Raw genomic sequence first — 21,324 nt, forward strand, 5'->3', positions numbered from 1 at the left:
TTTAAATTCCTCAAAAGTGGGAACCAAGCAAATTGGTCTTTGGGACTTCAGCTTGTACAATGATGCCAGAAATATACCAATAGCTCTAAATGTGTTGTTGTTGTTGTTGTTGTTGTTGTTTTGTTCAGTTTTTTTGTGTTGTTTTGTTTTGATGAGCTAAATAGGGTGTAAGGGGCTAGGAATATAGAATGGTAGGAGAGAAGTTAATAATTAATTTTTTTTAAAGTTCCACAATCCACAAACTTATATTGACTACCCATTCTATGCTAGGCCTAGTGTCAGGAAAAGGGGTTAAACCTTCAAGAAGAAGGCAGTGAAGTTAAGGAGAAAAGAGCTGAGCATATGTATAAAACTCTAGATAGAAAAAAAATTTCATAAGAGAAGTGCTTACTTTCCTGGGAGCTTCAGAAAAAGGATCAGAAAACATATCTTCAAAAAGGTGGTATTGAAGTAATAAAGGATGTGAGTATGGGTCCATACGTGGTTCTGGCAACAGGAGCTCCAAGCACCACCACATGGAAGATGAAGAGTCAAGCATTATGAAAAGCTAACTGTCTCTCCTAACAGAAGCATAGGGTATGTGAGTGAGGCTGGAAATGAAGACTGAGCTTGAATCACTGGGCAGGGGGTGGGGGTGAGGACCTTGAATGTCAGAATACAAATTCAGATTTTTTTTTTAAAAATTTATTTATTTATTTGACAGACAGAGATCACAAGTAGGCAGAGCAGCAGGCAGAGAGAGAGAGAGGAGGAAGCAGGCTCCCTGCTGAGCAGAGAGCCCGATGTGGGGCTTGATCCCAGGACCCTGGGATCATGACCTGAGCCAAAGGCAGAGGCTTAACCCATTGAGCCACCCAGGCACCCCCAAATTCAGATTTTTTAAAAAAATCAAATAATGTTCTGCCATTAATGGTGTCTGAATGCAGATATGGCATAATCCTTGCTGGATTTAAGGTCATTGCTCTCAAGGCAACATTCAAGGTGATCTGGGGACAGCACATGGCAGTCTAAGGCAAGGGTACTTCTTAGATCTCTCATCGCAGATAAACATTTTTTTTTAAAGATTTTATTTATTTATTTGACAGAGAGAAAAAGATCACAAGTAGGCTGAGAGGCAGGCAGAGACAGAAGGGGAAGCAGGCTCCCTGCCGAACAGAGAGCCTGATGTGGGGTTCAGTCCCAGGACCCCGAGATCAGGACCTGAGCTGAAGGCAGAGGCTTAACCCACTGAGCCACCCTGGTGCCCTGCAGATAAACATTTTTGCCTGTCAGACTGGAGCTCTTCATGGAAATCTTATATTAAGATGTAACTAACTTTGATCAGGAAATAGGGGATTTATTATAACTGAACATGAGGTAAATATTAACAAGTACCTAAGAGAGCAAACCACGATCAGAAAGAATAGAGAATAGAAGTTAAAGAAAAGTGAAGAGTTATTTAGCAAGGGCATTCTAGAATCAAGACAATTCCCAGACAGCAGATAGGGTCTAGGGTGCCATAAAGTAAGGGTGAACTATATTTTACTAGTACCCTGGAAGGCCTATCCTTTTCTACTCCTGAATAAGAAATAATCCCTGGATTATATCACCCTCTCTTTGCTGCACTGGCCCCATGAAAGAATTCCTACAATGAAATTTTTTTAAGGTATAAAAAAAGAATAGTGACTCTAGTTGTCACTGGTTATGGGGAAGGTGAGAGCCAGAAAAAGGCTCACAGACCCTAGTAAAAATCTAATCATTCGGGAAACTAAAAGAGCTATAAAAATTTAGACTATATTGAAAAGGGCAACCAAGATTTTCCCCATTAAAGAAATAAAGAGGTAAGGCACGGGGGAGAGAGAGGATTATCTAGTGAGAGACCCTCAGAGAGATTCTTAGGAAATTAAATCAATTAATTTGGATATCAAGTAGATCTGGCACAAGAGACAGTGTTTCCAGAAACCAGGGAGAGGTGTGGTGTGGTCCCGTTTCCAACAGGCAAAATGAGGATTACTCCTTGATTCAGAGAAAGAGAGTTAAAATGCTTCCAGGTTTAGAGGCTGACAGCTAACGTAGGAGACTTCCACCAGTCCCTACCACTGAGAGCAGCAGGTAAGGGCTAGCTAAGCTAAATGGTACACCCCTCTTTGGGATTCCGTACCTGAAATACAGACAAGGTTTGATATTGGGGTGTAATCCCCTTATAGCAAACACTAGATTCATGCACTATGAACTCTTATTCCCAGGCGTAAAGCTAAGCATGTGCATCACTGAATGTTGGGTTGACTTCACGAGGAAGAATAAGAAGATCATCTACCCGACTCGCACAGAGCAGACCTCTGAAGGGTGGCAAGACATTTGGAGAATGCCTGGTTAAGCCTTCTTATTTTGCATACAGACACTAAATCCAAAAAAGGATAAAACACGGTCCCAAGTTTTCACGGGTAGTTAGTGGTTAAGTTGGGACTCAACCCCAGATTTCCTGACTCTCTGTCCAGTGCTCTTTACAAAGCCAGCAGGAGTTGTGAGGCAGTCTTCTGTAGGATCACCCAAGTCAGCTCTCTACCATCTGGGCCAACAGGAAAACAGTGACTCACAGAATCCAACATTCCTTTGGAATGCAGGAGAGGTGTGCCTTTCTTCTACATTCTGAGCCTTTTCAATTTCTGTAAATAAAACCCTATTTTAAATGCCCTGGGAGAGTTGGCAATCGTGAGTTCCCCGCAGGAAAGATCATATTTAGAACATTAGAACAAGCTTAGGCTGACTGACTGATAGATCCTTTGATAGATGAAGAGCAAATGTCTGTACATCAAACTTCAAATTGTCAATAATTTTTGCTTAGACTAACAGCCATGTTCATGCATTTTGAAGCATTTAGGAGTGGCACAAAGAATAAGAGGCTGAAATTTGCCAAGTAACACATGTAAAATCATTGCAAGTTAGCTGTTTAGAAGCATACGTGTGAAGGTATAGCTTTTAATGTCAGGTTCCACTGTTCTTTAATCCAGGACGCCTTGAAAACTCATGATCTCATTCATCAGACCAACTATCAGAGAGTGGGTACTTTCTGAGAGCTTTAAAACTGCCACGGGTAAATGACACACAGAGCGACACCACCCTTCACATTAATTGCATCCAGCATCCTGGCTGTACTCTGGGAGAGCCCTGCCTTTCTCTCTCCTTACAACCGCACAAGGCACTGATAGCAATAGAGTCACCGCTCTTTCTGCCACCTCTCATAGGCCCCGCAGGACCTAAGACACTCTGATTTCTCTATTTCTAAGTATGATAGTAGCCCTAACCAGATCCCTCGCATGTATCTGCAAAGCTACTATAAAGACAATATTCAAAGAAAAGCAAAATTTAATAGTATGCCATTCTACTGTTTAAAAGTGTTCAATGACTTCTCACTGCCTACAGTACATAGCTCAGACTACCGAAGTGACACATAAAGCCTCCAGCAGGCTGATCCCACCTCTCCTTTCCTGTTTCTTAGCCTCATTATTCTGCTACATAGACCCTTCCCTCTTAATCATGCTGGTCAATTCACTGTTCCCCCAAATAATCTTGTGCCTTCCTCAGCTGAACACATCCTCTTCCTTGCCCTACTGTTCATCACCCATGTATCCAAATGTGACTTTCCATGGCTCAGCTCACTGCTAACTTCTCCTCTTTGCTACCCAACTAATAAAATTTCATGCTTCTTTTCCTCCATGAGAACAGATCTACATTCTTGTTTTCTTCTGCTTTGAATATCCCACAATGTCTGGTATCCATTTTTAATAAACATGTGTTAATTGATTAATTCCAAATAGCGGGGGAAAAAAGGGGGGGTCCATATTTAAGGCTCTTTAAAATATGGTAATAATCTGGAACTGTTATTATATTATCCACACAATGGAAACTTCAGAGCATCTAGTATGTTGTCATTGGATTCCTTTCTTTCCACAGAAGACCAAACTAGGTCATTTCAAACCTCAGTCACCTTCAGAGAGATTCTAGGAGGGCACACTAAGAACCAGCAAAGAAATCAGATTCCTGGATTCCTTACTTGTTGTCCAGATCTGCTACTGAATCAGATTCAGGCAAGTGTGAACTGGAGAAATGAACTAATCATTAGCACCATCCAAACAAAATGAAAAGAGCTCTTTTGTTATGTTGGCTGGATATTCAGGTTTGAAAGGAGGGAGTGAAGGAAGAAAAAGGAGAAGAAAACTAACAGCCATCAACTGTCTTCCCTTTGAATGTACCTTTCTTGCCTTTTTTTTTTTTTTTTTACAACTATGTGATAGAACTGGAATATTTGGAAGGCATAAAATTGGGATTGAAAAGGTGATTTGCTGTAATCTAATGAGGATAATTCCTAACATGTTTACCACCCAGATGCTCCTCTAACTGGGTCTTGTTTAGTTTGCCCAGAATACATTTCTTTGCTAAATTAAAAAGTGCCTAAAGTGGTACCCTGCCTATAAAATGACATCTGATTTCAGGAGTCATGCCAGAATAGTCAATGCAGTCCTGCTTGTAGGTCTAGTAACAAGGGTTATTTTTTTCATAAATTTAATTTCATGGGTTTGGCCACATCCTTAAAAGACAAACATACTATTTGGAAATAGGAAAACTGAGTTATTAAGGATGAGAAAAGAATAAAACCAAAGAGCAAATGGGCAAAAAAAGTTAATATGAATATTCTAGCTTCCTAAGCATTCATTAATTCTTTTTTTTTCATTCATTAAACTAATAAATAGTGTCATTTTCTATGTATCTATGTTCCATAGTGTCATTTGTTCAATTATAGTATATATATCCATTGAGTACTTGTTTTCTGCCAGCTAGTTAACCACTAGATATAACTTCTTTGCAACCTAAAAGTTACTGAAAATAATGCAAATTTGGGGATATATATGAAAAATTATAAATATTAAAGAAACAATTTCCAAAAAAATCATACCATCTGGAATAATTGTTCCAAGGTCAAATTTGTCTATGATAAATTTTAAATTTTTCATCTGGTATATCACTAATCTTTCTTCATAGCCGGAGCACTGGGGCTACTAGGGTTCTACTTTGTTAATTTCCACATGTATCCAATTGAGAATAAGCTTGGTTACAAAAGAAGCAATGGAAGCCTTGGGCTCCAGAGGCAAACAGATAGGAATATACTATGGGAAAAACTAAATCCAGTGTAAACTTCGCGCATGTAGCAACTAGTATTATTTTTACCCAAATGCCACTGTTGGGCATTTTCTTAATGGAATTCTTTTTTTTTTTTTAATAAAAATTTTATTTATTTATTTATTTATTTATTTATTTGAGAGAGAGAGAGAGAGAGATCACAAGTAGGCAGAGAGGCAGGCAGAGAAAGGGAGAAGCAGTCTCCCTGCTGAGCAGAGAGCAATGCTGGGCTGATCCCAGGGTCCTAGAATCATGACCTGAGCCACCAAGGCACCCCTTAATGGAATTCTTTAAATCCTTTTTTTATAGTTGTGACCTTCTTTAGACCAATGATTCTTATAGGGAGGAGAGAATTTTGCCTCCCTACTCCAAAGACATTTGGCTAAGTGTAGGGACATTTTCAATTTCACCACTTAGGAAGGAGGAAGATATTGGCATTAGGTCTGTAGAAACCAGAGAGGCTGCCCAACACTATGCAGTGCAAGGGGTAAGTCCCCACAACATAAAATTATCCAGCCCAGGATGTCATAGTACCCAGTTTGAGAAACCCTGCTCTTGGCCATAATTTTTCCTTCTCTTAGAGCCTGGTAACCCTCAAAGACATCAGGATCTAACCTGAGACCGGGCTAGGTGTTTTTTGTTTTGTTTTGTTTTGTTTTGTTTTGTTTTGTTTTTATGACAGTCTGGTGCCGAGTTCACAAGCTTTGAAAGCTCAGTAGCTGTGACATCTTGTAAGTTTGAGCTAGTGGCTTAATCCCTTTAAGATTCCGTTCTTTAAAAAACAAACAAAGCGAAGCAAACAAACAAAAAAACACTACATAATACCTCATAAGGTCGTGGTGAACACTGAATCAAGTTTTCTATCTATAGGTAGATATATTTATGTAAAGACCTAATCAGTGAAAGCCCTCTCATTCTTCCCGGTCCACTCACCCCACCCCGACTCCTTTCTTTCCCCTCTCAATATCCCCCATCCACAAGGCTCAGGTTCTCCCCTTTAAAATGTTTTAATTCCTTTGGTGGTTGAAATCAAGTTTGGGCTGGGAAGTGAGTCACCGCTCAGCAGCTAAAGGAGCTTGTTTTTCTTTCTCTGAATGTATTTCTTAAGAATTTCAGCCTGATCCTTCAGCCGTTTGTAGGTCGAATCCTCTCTTAATGTTCAAGACACACAGAGAGTGAGCTATGGCACTAAGACGTTTTCCAATTGTTAGGAATGAAAGTTTTTTAAATACCGAAAATAACCAGAGGGCAGAGTCCTGAAATCCTGTTACATAAGCAGACGTTGGAAGACCGAGGTTGGTTCTGAGGTTCCTTTCTCCACAAGCCAATCTCAGCTGATCCTCCCCAACCTTTGCTGGATTTACCTTAATGCTGCAGAAGTCTCAACAGGGGCCTCTGGATGCTGCACGCTACCGGCAGCACAGGGAGACCTTTCTTGACAAATAAGCACTGCCGGGAGTGAGGAGCGGAGGGCGGGTTTTACCCGCGGACCGACCGGGGCTGCGGGCGCAAGCGGCACCCGCTCCGCGCCGCGCGCTCGGCTCCGCGCCGCTGCCGGGCTGGCGTCCGCCAGCACTTGGGCTGTGCTCCTCGGACGCCCAGCGGCCCCTCCTTGGCCTCGCTTAGGAACCCTTCCGTTTTCCTGAACCGTTATTTAGTTTTTCAAATTCACAGAAAACACCTTTAGTGCTAACAGTCACCCACAACTCCCCTCTTCAAAAAAAAAAAAAAAAAAAAAAAAGTCACACAAAAGCAAAAAATAATCCAATTCTCCTTTCCTTCCAGACCTTGCGTGTTTGTCTCTCTCTGTCCCCTATTCATCTTCTCCCCAACCCATTTTCCGTCTTTGGTCTACATCCCTTTCTCTGTTGCTCTTCGTTCCCCCTTTTTTCTTTCTCTTTCTCCCTCCCTCTCCCGTTTCCATTCCTTCCACCGCTTCTACAGCCTCCTCCCGTCGCGTCTCTCCTCCCTCTTTCGGGCTCCTGCTCTGCCCTCTCCGCCCCTCCCCAGAGAAGAGTGTCCAGCTCCTCCCGGGGCTACCCGCCCGCCGCTCCTTTCCTGCCCACCTACTATGAGGAGCAGCTCCTCCCACCTGCCCATAAAAGCCAAGTGCATGTTACCAGCCGCGGATCAGAGCACTTTCCCGGTCCTCTCCTGTGGGAGCCCCCTGAGCCTTTCTCCTGGATCTTACGTGCTCAAGGTAAGACAACACTTCTGCAGGCATATGACCTACTAGGGGTTGCTGCGGGGGTGGGGAGTAAGTCTCCTCTGGTCAACACGCTTACTGTTTGGTTCGAGCTGACTCCTACGGATGCCAGATCAGCTGCTCCTTTAACTAGCAACTGGTTTTAAAAACAAACTTCTGTTTGAACGGTAAAATAAAAGTTCATTTTGGGCAGAAACAGCAGCACAAATACTGCAAAAACCTTCTCTTTTTAAATCACTTTTCCCCCTTTGCCGACTGTTGCTGAAGTTAAAATGTATCTGTGTGGGGTGTTTTACTGACGTTTTTCATTGTAAATATTTCCTATATCAGTGGGGGCAAGGAAAACTTTGTCCCATTGTCAAAAATGTACTTTAAAAGAACACAATTAGTTTCCTAAAAATAGCACAGTCAAAAGGTCTGCTAACAATTTAGCAATGTTTTCGAACCCCCAAAGACAGCTTCTGTGAGTCCTTTAAAAAGTATCTTTCCAGGTTTAAGTGCTTGGAAAAAATGATGTGAACGGGTGCCCTTTGCACAGAGACGGTAATCAGGTGGCTGGTAGATAGGAAAGAACAAATCCAAATTTACAAGCTGGGGCAAAATGTGCTCTCACAAAGCTATCTTTTCAAGACTTTTCTAAAATGAGAATGGTGTTGGAACCAAGAAAGTATATAAAAGAACTTCATGAATTTCTATACATACACCTAAACATAAAGCGTTTCAATATGTTTCACAGCAAGAGAAAAATACAGGCCAGACTATACAATTCTTCTGTGTACACCAGACGGTTGTAAAGAAAGATCAGCTCAAAGGCTTTGGAAGTTTGAACCCAACTTGCCACCTTCTTTTCCCTCATCTAGTAAATTAAAATCCACCTGACTAGCACCCGGTTCTCAGAGTTATCCAGTGTTTAAGTTCCATCCCAGGTGAAGACTGCTGTATCTTCCCATTTCTGAGGTCAAAGAAAGAGTCCCATGCACCTGTGACAGGAAAAACATACTCCACAGCTACTTCTGTAAAAACCAGACACTTGGTCCATGAAGTTTGCCGTCAAAATCTGTGGGCTGTGTGGGATGAAACTCTCTCATGTGGGAGAAAAACCCTCTTCAAATATTTCCTCTGGGGAATTAATTGCACAAGACCACATAGAGACGACAAACCAAAGCTGGCAGTCAGGAAACCAAACCACTATTTCAACCCTTAAGGTTCTTAAAGTAAAAGAGGGAGAGTTTCACTTTTTTTTTTTCTTTTTTGTTTGTTTATATCATTTCACTTAAAAAGGGGAAACTCACCAAAGCTGTAAATAAAACTTCACCATTAAAGAAAGTAGAATCATCAGAAGTTTAACGGAGGGTCTTTCAAAGCTATTCTCCGTATCTTTTGCATATCAAAAGAAATAATAAAGATATACTAAAATTCTGTTGGCATGGAGGGAATTCAGGACTATTATTCAAATGAAAGACTTACCCGGAAAACTTTGTGTCATGCAAAATTTTGCTTCATTGGAAAAAGTTATTGCAAGGAGTATGGTCTCCTTAAAGAAAATGATATAAAATTACTATTGGCTGATAGTATATGACCTGAGCATATTAAAATACCTTTCATCTGGAGCCACAACGCAGACTGCTTGCTTCATATCTGATGTTAACTGGGTAATCAACCACGACAAGAGCACAGGTATGGGACAAGGCCAAACCAAATGTGTGGCGTGTCCAAGTTAATTCTTCTTTTATGGTAGTACCGAACTCATGCTATCATCACAAGGGTGAAAAGACACTACTTCATTCACCAGATTTCCCTTGAGGGAAGTTATCTTTCCTGAAAGAAAAAAAGAGACAGACAGAGAGAGAGAGAGAGAGAGAAAGTGCTCCCAACGTAAAAGAGCTCCTGCTATTCCTAAATTTGGGGATGAAAAGTGTTCTCCCAGAGTTAGCTTCTGCTTTTCCTGGCAGCTGATCCATTCTACCAGCTATGAACCACTTAAGAATAACGGCCTCCCCCTTGTGACATCAAGTTCAGCACCCTAAATAACTGGGTGAGATCATGGAGATCACTCATGACCTAACTTTCCCAGGGCCCTTTACTGGACTCTTAAAGTGATTCTTTCCCTATAGCATACACATCAGGCATGATAATTCTTCTCTTAAGTTTTTAGGAAAAGCAGTGCTGGGGTTTCATTTAGTTACCTCAATATCTCCCCTTTGCACCCTGTATGGAGACCTCACGTGAGTCTTCTCTTTGTGCCATTATATAGTTGCTCCTGGATTGGGTTCACGGCCATAACCTAAGTGACACCGTTCCAGCAGGCTTGCTGGGCTCCTTTAATGGTTCTCAAAAAAGTAAAAAGGAGCAGCTGCCTGTTTCACTAGAGACAAAGGGAAGGTGTATCACCGATTGCAAGTGCCTGCTACACCTAAGGAAACACACATTTGAGATTTTCTACTACTCACAATTCTAAAACGATATTCTTTCCATGACCAGCAAGTATATCCCACTTTCTTCCATTCATGCTACAAAAGTCAAAGAGAAGAGAATGGGCATGAGAGCTGAGAGTGAAGCCAGGAGGAATCTCTCATAGAAAGTGCTCTAGAAGAAAAGAAAGAGCAGAATCTCTTCCCAATGCAACTTCTTTTTGCTTTTACCGATGTGAGACATGAAGAGATGCAGAGGGGCAAATATTCATATGTGATCTTGGCTTCTGTCTTAAATCAGTAAAAGTATTTCTACTAATACATTAAAATCTAACTCTGCCATGTCCTTCTGGAACAGAGGAGAATAGCCCAGTTCTATAGACCAAAACGATTTCAGGTCTGCCCCCCATTAAAACCTGTAAGACCTTAACAGTTACAATTTTAAAAACTATACGATGAGTACAAAAATCCTCAGAACATTAATGGGTGGTTTACATCAACAAACCCACTTTCCCAAAGGGCCCAATGGTGGGTAATTATTTGCAAGTGAGAAGTTAGAAGCAACTGTGTACTCCTTTTTATCTATGGTCACCCCCTTCTGGTATGGCAACTTGCAGAGTGATGGAGATGTGGACCTATTTCCCAACCTCTGGTCCTCCCGGTAATCCTTTCTTCATGCGTTGGCTTCTTTCTCTTCCACTGAGACTTCATAACCCTACATATACATAATTTAAAGAAAGTACAGATCTTGAGACTAGAACTCAGTCTTCTGAGAGGTGCACTGTTCTCATTTATTGAGTGAAAAGGAAAACACAAGGAGAGGAGAGGAGGAGATGAAGGGGATGAATGAATGTTCTTTGGAACTTAGAGAATGTTTTACTTTAGCATTTTGTGAAATGGACCTCTTAGTAACCAAAGCATCCAGAATTTTAAAAAAATAAATAATTTTTTTAAAAGATCAACTCACTAGTTGCTACAAAATGCTAAGGTTATAATGAAAAAGATCTTCAATGACCTGGCAGTCATTAACAGCAGTTTACACCCCCAGTTCTGAATGAAAGCTCTGCTAAACTTGCCTTTTCCAGAGTGAAGAGTGGGAAAGAAAATTAACCACATTTCAGCACCAACAGAGAAGCCACTAATCAAACATTGCACTATTGCTTTGGTAACTGTGTTTGCTGTTTGAGGAAGGAGGTTCTTTATAGTCTATTCTCAAGCAAATAGTTTTGCAGTAAAGGGGTTAGAGGGGGCCCTTAATCTGGGGGCCCTGTGGACACAAATCCACAAAGCCACTGAAATTGTGTGATACCAACTGAAGTGACTGAAACAAAAATGTTCCTGAAAACTGATTACAGAGAGTAATTAGCTAAAATAATACTGAATTCTAACTGTTCAATGTGGCATAACAGCAAAAGCAACTCACAGCACCTCTAGCTGATTATATATAATATTATATATAATATTATATTTATATATAATATATATATATTGAAGGGTTCACCTTCAATCTCCTCTATTACTTTTGGGTTCATTGCCATCGTTCTTCCTAGAAAATGAAAAATTCGATTCTCTCCTTCAGCATAAGATCTCTTTTCAATTACTACAGATTAAGTTCCTGGAGTACCACTCATACTTGTGGATTTTCTCATTACCCAAAGTCTCATACTTCTCTTAAACAGGATGTAAATTTTCACTCCAGCAAATAAGAAGGCTTTACATTTTTGTAAACCTTAATTCATCTATCTAGAAGAAAGGTAATTTAAAATCGCCATTGCCTCCAACAGGCCCTTCTGAATGACGTTTCTAAACACTCTAGTCCCTATTCTAATTTCTTGGGTATTATACTGAGAGAATAACAGAGTATAAACGCTGGAAGGATCTTTGGAGCTAATTTTAACTGAAGTTAATTTAACAGGTGAGAAAAGGTCAGGAAGGTTGATGTCATGCCGAAGTTCACCCAGACATGTGTAGCAGAACGAGGGCTCCAGTTCAGGTAGCCAAACTCTATCTTGGCTAACCAGAGTGTGTTTTCCCAATACGGTATGTGTCAAAGATGTCTTAAAGTCTCATTAAAATATTTATGTGACAGAACAAATGTATTATTTTGTGATGGTTTAATAGCATAACATTCTTCTTCTCCCACCCAGTAGACAATGTGTTGGCCTTATAATCACCTTACTCCTTCCCAGGTCTTTAATGAGAAAAAAAAGGCAAAATACGCATAAAGAACAACCAGAGGAAACTTTGAGAAACAGACAGATTGAGGAGTATAAGCATGAAATATGTTCTGTCAGAGGAGAGGGGTCAATGACCCAAGAATATAGAGACAAGAGAGTGCAGCAAAGAGGGCTCATTCCGTCTTAGATAGAAGAGGGAGAAACTTGGTAGAATTTTGAGGTACTAGAGAAGAGATTTTTAATATGCCTGATCCAAGAGTCTCTCAAATGTTTGGGAGATAAAATCCTCTTTGGGTCAGGCTCCTTTCAGTAAAATGCCATTTGAGGACTGACTCACAGGGGTAAAAGCTTTACAAGTATTACATCTTATTAAAATTCTTCTTAACCCTTGACTGGGAAAAGAGCCTCATTTGACCTCTAATTCAACTGACCTAGCATACTAACTCTATAGATGTCAAGGCATCAAAATGTTTTTCTGCTAAGATAATGATATAATTTGGGGTGATACATAAAGTTATTCCAATATAGAAAATGATGAAGGTAGAAAAGAATATTCTTGTATCATTTCTGGAAATAATTTACCCTGAATAAGTGGACAGATGTTACCCCAGATGCTTCTTCACTTTCCTCTAAAGCCTGACAATTGTTTGCATATCTTTGAAATAGTACTTGTGTTTCTGAAATTGATTTATTGTATGTTAAAATTTACATAGTCTATGACTTAGCATCATCGTGAAAACATTCTTTTAAGTAAGTCTCTTGAAGACTGCCTCTCTTAAGCTCTCTATTGATGTGTTTACATCACAGGATATTTAGGCATTGGCATCATTTGATGTGCTGAGATTAAAGACAATCACTTCATGTGCTACTTTTCCAACTCTAACTGAATAGGCTTGGGTGTGGGTGTCAGCTGTTGGCTTCTCCAGGAAATAAAATGTGTCCAGCCTGTTATGGCGCTTCCCCAGTCCTCTCTGTTAGCTAGATAAAACAGCTGTTTTTCGGAAAATCTGGGCCAGTGACCTTCATACTTCAGGCTTCGTAGTACCAGGGCAAGTATGGCTGGTTTATGCAGAAATTTTATGCTACCCAGCAGCAGAGCGGGTAAGTCACAACTGCCTTCAGATCAACAGGAAGACGTGAATCCTAAGAACTGGTTTGAGAGCATTATCTTGGGGCAGCTGGAAGACATTTTGGCAGCTATTATCCTGTTTGGTTCCTCCAGCTATCCTGCCATGCGCACTCGAAAGATAATCTAAACTTGGTTCATAAACTCAAAGTGATGACTGTACATTATTCTATCTCTTTAAAGATCTTTACTTACTGATAATCTAGTCTTAAAATCCAGCCATCATGGTGTTCATCCATGCTATAAATCCAAAGAAGTGGTCTCCTGTTAAAAGGCAGATGCAAAGTAAGCCCAAGACTGATGTGAAGCGAGACACTAGGTTGGGCTAAAAATCTGTGGCTTAGGTGGCCAAAATCGAGGTTGGGAAAAATAGCAGATAAAAAGAGAGGTACAGAGAAAGTATGCTATTGGATCTATAACTCCTGATTTAACCGGAGTTCCCTTCCTAGCTCCCAGTTTATTCTAATCCAATGTTCAAATGAGTGGGGAGGAAAGTCAATGACCAGTAGAGGGAGCCACGGGGCTGAGTGTCTCAAAAACAAACAACAAAACAAAACAAAACAAGCAAAAAACCTGACTTGTACCGGAGGGGGCCTTTAGAGTTGAATTTTTCCTGATAAAAGGCAGTGACAGGTGTCCTTTGTAGCCAGTGGCTAAGATATACTAAAGGAGTGTATCACATTGGTGGTTTTCTTTAAAAATAATAATAATAATAATAATAATAACCAATATAAGCCTCTAGGAATAAATCACCTGCATTTCAGCAATGCCAAAAATGTCCAGGCTTGTAGAGGTTTGTTTGAAAGAAAACCAAAGCAATCTTAGAAAATGGTCTTTCCAAGGCCACCACTAACTAAGACTAAATGCCCAGGACTAAATGCTCAACTCAGTAAAAAACAAACCCTGGCAGCTGGGGGTCGGTGAGAGGAGGGCAGGGAAGCTCAGGCGCTTGAAAGATCATGAGCTGACAAAGGGAGTCCTGGTGCCCTGCCATGACTAGTCCTTCCTGACAACAGGAGCAGGAAGGGATCTGGGAGGAAGAAGGAGGCAGAAATGGGCCAAACAAGGTTCTCTGAGATGGCCCCAAACCTGCACTGTTGGATCCAGGTCTCTCCAAGGAGAGGCCAGGGCCTTGCCAAGACCGAAGTGAATACCTTTCCGTTGAACATTTCCATTGCACAGCTGTGTTGGGGATGGCTTGTTAAGACTTGAGACACTTGCATAATTCAGAACCCTTTGGGGGATAGAGATCAATTAGGACCATAAAAGAAAAATCCCTGGCACACCAGAGAAGGGCTGCTTGCTTTGTACAATTTATGACATTCACAGGAATACAGAGCAATCCTCTAAGTCTATGTCTGATGTCAGTAGAGATGAACCTATGAAGTTGGTACACAGAGGCCTACGAAGTCCCCATTTGAGAAAATCATGTGTTTTAATCTCAAAAACACCTTGACTTTTTCTGGGGTCTTAGGAAAGTCATTAATCATCTCTGTGCCTTAATGTATTTATCTTAAATAGGAGAACAGTTTTCAAATAACCACTCTCTTTATCATTTAGAGACACTTGAGGTCTTGCCAGTTATTTTACGGAATGATGCTACTTAAGCATACATTGTTTCTGTTACTTATGTAGTGAGTGGATTATACTCAGAACACCTGGTAATGGCTCACAGTGTTGTAAACAAAATCAAGTCAAAATGGAATAAAATTCCAACAAAGCACTTAACCTTTCAAGACATAGCACAAGCATTTTTGCTTCTTAAAATACAAAGGACAATTCCTTATGTCTCAAAGAGCCAGACAAGGTCAAGTGTAAGTAGAAAAGGGAAGAGAAAGAATTAAATTATGGCTTAAGAGTCTCAAAAGACCTCTGTGTTCACTTGTCCATAGTTTGACATTAATTAAAAACTAATTGTCCCCGCACAAAAAAGTTTTTTGTTTTAAAATTCTGTATTAACTAAAGAAAGATGATATTTTTAATAATGATATTATATTATGTAAAATCTGAATGTTGCTTTTTCAACATTTTCCAAAGTGTGTTTCAAAAACAGCAGTACCTGAGATATTGACATGTGTTTATACAGAAAAAGCTTCTATGGTCAAATAATTTTAGAAATACTCAATGAAACAATATGATCAGTTCAATTCACTGCAAGTTTCACAAAGACCTTAATATGCTAATTATATTTTCATTTTTCAAAAATGTGACAGTAAATAGTGTGCCCTAAACTTATTTGCTGACAAATCTTCTCAACCTGAGAGCATCTCTTGGGACTGGTATTCTGTGGAACAACTTGGGAATAGTTTAGGAATCACCATCCTCTTCATTATTTCAAGATCTACTGGGACATGGTAATTTCAGTGTTGCTAGTTATTATGTAATACACATTGGGTGTTAGTATAGATTATGTGCTATGCCAAATCATAAAGTAAGGAACTATCCCAATGTAATTTCCATAACCAGTTGAAAAAGGAACAAAAGAAGATGAACGTGTCTTGGTTCAATGGCTCAGTTCTTCATAATAAAAATAATAGTAGAAATGCCAGAATAATTTAAGTGTTTTAAAAATCTAGAAAGATAGATGATGGAAGGGAGGAAGAGAGGAAAGAAGGAAGGAGGAGGGAAGGGACATTGGACAGATTTAAATAATCTATTCCTTCCTTCTTCTTTCCCATTGTCTAGAGATTGTGTGTAGAGAAATGACCATCAATAAACAATAAATTCAGTAAACCAGGAGCCTACGTAATTTCACAAATTAGCTCAGCAATCTCTGATCTGGTAATTCTGTGTCACAAATTAGCTTAGCAATCTCTGATCTGGTAATTCTGTGTCACCTTAACCACTGGTAAGGATCACTAGCCAAACTTCTTCCTTGAGCATTTACTTTCTCACCATAAATAGAAATCTAATTCCAATAACAGGATCACATTTACTGGTATCCTAGTGTATCTTGCTCTATCAGGGATTATTTGGCTTATTGATGACACTCAGACCTCCAACTCCTATTAAATTTCCTGTTTCTCTTAGGGCCATACTCTGGGAATTCTCTTTCCCCTCCACAAAGGTAATGCCCAGAGGTCAGTATCCTAAAAATGTGAGACTGGAGCATCCTCTCCTTTAAGAACATAAGTATTTCACAGTCATCCAAACAAGCAACTCAAACTCATCATTAGTAGTTATAAAAATAGATACTATTGATTAAGTGTCTAACAGGATCTGACATTGTATCATTATCTCTGTTCCTTATATCAACCCTATGACAGCAGTATTATCATTCTCAATTTTCTTAATTTTTAGTTAATTATTTATTAGAGGGAGAGAGAGAGTGAGCCCAAGTAGGGTAGAGCAGAGGAAGAGGGAGAAGCAGATGCCCCACTGAGCAGGGAGCCAGTGCAGGCTCGATCCCAGGACCCTGAGATCATGACCCAAGCCAAAGGCAGGTGCTTAACCAACTGAGTCACCCAGTCTCCCCATCATTCTCAGTTTAGAGATGAGAGAAATGGAGCCTCTACTTGGCCAAGAGGCTTGCCCAGGGTCACACAGCTAGCAGGTGGCAGAGCCAGTATTCCCATCGAGGTCACACTCCACACTGCTCCTCCACACTGCCTTTCATAGTGTCTTCTAGTGTCATAAAAGGGAGAAAAAACATCAATTCCCTGTGACAATGCCTCTGACTCATAAAGAAAGTGAGAGAATTCCAGTGGCTCTGTTCCTAGACACTGCCGACTGGCTCTGTTTCTTGTTTAGTACTGTGATTTTAATTTCTTTCTCTTTTCTGTATTTTTTTCCTAAAAGCATGCTGTCATTTTGAAGCCAAAAATGTAAGGGCTGTGTAACTAGAAAAACCAAAAAAAAAAAAGCTATCATTCTCCCTAGAGTAATTTGTAAGGGCTAAGGTTTCTCCATAAATTCTCCCCAAGTGATCCCAAGTTGCTTGGCATCAGTCTGGAAGAGAGAGTGACAACCTAGCATGTCATTCCTAAGGCGGTAGAAATTCCCATGATTATATGAGGAACAGACAGAACAAAAGCATTACAACACGTTAAACGAACTTGAATCTGGCTCGTCCGATCATTCTCTTTGGCGTTACTTTTATTATCATCCATAGCCAGATGATGAGAATCAAGACAACTTAAATGATTCCCTCAAGCCATGAGAGTCACCTAGAAAAATGTCTATATTGTCTACACCTGCTGCTTAACTGATATATATGGGTATATATGGAAATAAGTATACCTCGAACCCTTCCTCTGTGTCGTGCCAAAGACTCAAGAAGAAATAAGGGCTAGTTCTTTCCATATGGTCACATTCTGCATACTTTTTTTTGCCTTCGTCCTTGACCTTCCCTTTCTGCATGAGGTTTTTCCTAGTTAATCTACAAAATTAAGATTCCTCCTCCAAGATTCAAATCCTCCAAGATCTGAATCAGGTATCTTCTGCTTTGAGAAGACATGCTTGCTCCCCGCCTGCCCCAGGATCCACTGTACAGCTCTGCTATGCTCCCTAGCCCTCTGGGTATGGCCCTGTCATGGCTATGTCCACGCTGTGATAGCATTCGCCTCTTCTATGTGCAAGACTGGGAGCTCTTTGCCAAAGGCTTCAGGTCCTGCTTATCTCTGCACCCTCAATACTTAGCACATAATAGAAACCTAATAAATGTGAAAAGGAGGAAAGGAAAAAAGGGACCAGGCAATAGAATACAGTGACGGTGAATGAGAAGCCTTTAAATGCTCTTTTCTCTATCTCCATAGATTGTTCCAAGAAGACACAATTTTACCTAAGTCCATTCACACCCAGGCACACATAATTAGGTTACTAGTATGACACTTTTTAAAGTGTTAAACTTCTGGAGCTAATCATGGCACATGGGATGAACTTCCATTGGCATGCTAATATTAAATATTAACCTTCTATCTACTAAATTACATAAAGAAAAATTTGTTGGGTGATGCCACAATCCCAGGACTGTTATTACTCTGCTCATAAATATTAGTGGCATTATGAAACATGGAACAAACACCTTAACTTGCCAGTTAAGCTCAGGTACCTCAACCTCTCTCAACCCAAACCACCTTTCCATCTTCATCCCTCTCCGGTCTACAGCAGGAATCAGGCCTAAACCACAAACATTATTATTCCCCCAAAAATCCTCTTTCCTTTTCTCTACTGAATGTCCCTCATTGTTCTTAACACTTGACAAAATAACCATAAATTCAAGCTCTCGTTAAAGTCTTCCCAAATATTGCAGCCTGCACTGATTCTGGTTTATTCTCAACTGACACGCAGTTGCTACAAATGTCACTTACATGTTGCCTGTACGCAAATCAGAGCTGTCTGCTAGACTATTCTGTAGTGAAGAAATGTGCCCTATCTGAGCTGCACAGAATGATAGCCACCAACCACATACTGGGAACTGAGCACTTGAAATGTGGCTAATGCAAGTCAGGTCCTAAATTTTTAAATTCTATTTTACTATAATCTCCTTAAATTTAAAATCAAATAACCTCAGGTGGATAGTGCCTACTGTGTTGGACAACACAAAATGTTTACATTTTCATGTACCATGTCTTGTATTCCTTGATGACCACATAAACTACTGAAAAGATGCTTTTCTGTATCCTGAATGAATGTCATGACCACAGTAGTGTTCTTTAAATATTGTGTTCAGTGCATGGCTCTCCTACCATGCCTAGCATTCCTGCCTCTAATTGTTACATTATCTTAAAGAAGTCCTCTTCCCTACATTATAATTTTAATAAAATACTACAGATGGTATTTCCTTTTTTTTTTTTTAGTTGCTTTAACTCACAGAGAATGGCACTGTAGTGTTATCTACATCCTTTATCACTATACAAACAAAATGAGATAAAGAATGATTTGAACTGAGTCTTTCAAAGAGAAAGTTCCATTATACACTGCCATCTCTTTCCCCTTTTATGGGAAAAAAACACGTTTTATATACCTGTTCATAGAATTGCTTCAATTTTCAATATGACTGTTTCTACAGAAAAAAACTGTCCCGGGGTATCCAAAACAAGTTCAGTAAGAGTTTTTTGCCTTTATCTCCCTCTGAAATCCCATGGCTCTCTGAAGGAAAGTAGTTCTTTATCATAGATTTTCCCAGAGCATTTTTGTCCCTATTTCTAGTGATCAAGCTGAGGCTCTTTGAAGAAAGCTAAACCCTCTACCAGAAGGTCAAGGGAGGTCACATGTCTTTGGAATTTAACAATGATGTGCCCCTGGCACTTACTGGCTTACCAACGGCCCTTCAGGAGTCATCATGCCAACAGACCAACCACGCAATAAAATCCTGTGCCTGGCAAAGCCAAGAGCAAAGTGATCAAACAGTCTGGTTGCAGATTAGATTCTAACTTATTAATAAGCCTTCAGAAAATAAACCAGAGTGAGTCTTTAACAGCAACAGTTTACAGAAGATGTTTAATGATTTCGGAGGTCTGCCACACCGCATGCCTTCCTTCTGACTCAGGGAAGAGCAGGACAGGACAGAAGACACACGCTCAAGAAGCCAGAGCCATCAGCTGTATCTTTTCCATTTACAGCTAAGTCTATCTGGAGTGACTGGAAAAATTTTCAATGAAAACTTTTTTTAAATAATAAAATAAAAGAATTTACCCAGCTATCATGAGCCAGACAACATCAAGAAATAATTATGAGTGTGTATTTTCCCCTGCCTTGTAAAGTATTTACAAATTATAGCATGAACAAACTCTAAAGTAAATGGTAAAGATAGCAATAACATTTAACTTGTAAATTTTTTATATTTAGCCATAAAAGAATCACCATGTGTTTAAAACACATTTGAATACATATAAATAAAATTCTCATCTGCAGACGTGAGCCACTGGCTACAGAAAGAATCCATGACTCCTTTTTAACATGGCAAGAACACTGGAGAGGCTTAGTACCTGGTTTTTATAAAATAAAATTCATTATCACCACGTCAGCAAAAGTGTTAGTAAGTATCTTAATTTGGAAACTTTAAAAAATGAAGAGAGTGATACTGATAATAATAAACTCTATAGAGAAATTTACGTTTATGACGTATTTTATATACATTCCTTCATTTGAATTAGACAGAGGAAGATTTTATCTATGTTTTACACATGAGACAGTGGAGGCTTAGAAAGATTAAATAAATTTCACATCATTTATTTTTTTTTTTTAAAGATTTTATTTTATTTATTTGAGAGAGAGAGACAGTGAGAGAGAATGAGTGAGGAGAAGGTCAGAGAGCGAAGCAGACTCCCCATGGAGCTGGGAGCCTGATGTGGGACTCGATCCCGGGACTCCAGGATCACGCCCTGAGCCGAAGGCAGTCGTCCAACCAACTGCGCCACCCAGGCGTCCCAAATTTCACATCATTTAGATAGTGAAGGTTTTGAGCTACAATATGAAGCTGAATCATTGAATCCTCAAACGGACCCCCCGTGAGTGCATATCCCCAGCTCAGGGCTCAATCCTAGAACCCTGAGGTTATGACCTGAACCGCAATCAACCGACTGAGCCAAACAATCCATTTTAAACCTGCCTATAATTGTTGAAGCCCCCTTTTCATTAATGCCAAAATATATGTCCTTTAAGGGGAAAGAAAAGAAAAGATCTTAAATCATCTATGAAAAACTATTGTACTGTCACAAATAAAAGTGCTGAGCTAGACATAAAAAGTCATGGGATCAAGTCCCACTTTTGCCACCTAAAAAATGCAGCCACCAAAATTTATAAAAAAAAAAAAAAAAAAAAAAATGCAGCCACCCTGGCCAAGTCAGTGAGTCTCACTGAGTCTTTCTTTCCTCTGCTCCAAAATAAGTCTGCCTCTCCTGACTGTAATGAATGTTAAATGAGATAATATGTGAGAAAATGTCTGATGCTCCTAAGGTGCTCAGTAAACGTCATTTGATAGTAATCACTACCAATTACAGAATGCTTACTTAAGTGTCAGCATAATGGCCCCTTTCCTGAGTAGAAGCTTCAAGCATTTCTTTCTATATATTGTAGATAAGGGCACTAAGGATCTTTATGCCTTGTAATTCATTTGATGAACTCTGGACTCCCACTCTAGGATGAGGCTGTGAACATGTCATGGTGGCAGTGTGGGCTTTTTATGGTCTGATCTGTATCTCTGGTCTTTGGGGTTTGGAGTTGGGGGAGGGTAGAAGGGTTGTTTTTTGTTTTGTTTTGTTGTTGTTTGTTTGCTTGCTTGCATTAAATGGCACTGCATCCCTC

The 21,324-nt window shown here is 39.9% G+C and overlaps 1 protein-coding gene across 3 annotated transcripts in view; it reads left to right on the plus strand.

The window, feature by feature from the left end:
* The first annotated feature begins 6,732 nt into the window (after nucleotides 1–6,732).
* Nucleotides 6,733–21,324, plus strand: part of COL8A1 (collagen type VIII alpha 1 chain) — a 155,130-nt gene continuing 140,538 nt past the window's right edge. For 2 of the 3 annotated variants that reach the window (XM_044251203.1, XM_044251204.1), the window contains exon 1: nucleotides 6,733–7,357. In XM_044251203.1, the coding sequence (XP_044107138.1) occupies nucleotides 7,229–7,357 (129 nt within the window). In that variant the 5' untranslated portion in view covers nucleotides 6,733–7,228. The remainder of the gene's footprint in view (nucleotides 7,358–21,324) is intronic. The other variant, XM_044251205.1, reaches the window with a different exon arrangement.

The sequence above is a fragment of the Neovison vison genome, chromosome 6, assembly GCF_020171115.1.
Source record: "Neovison vison isolate M4711 chromosome 6, ASM_NN_V1, whole genome shotgun sequence".
Taxonomy (NCBI): Eukaryota; Metazoa; Chordata; class Mammalia; order Carnivora; family Mustelidae; genus Neogale; species Neogale vison.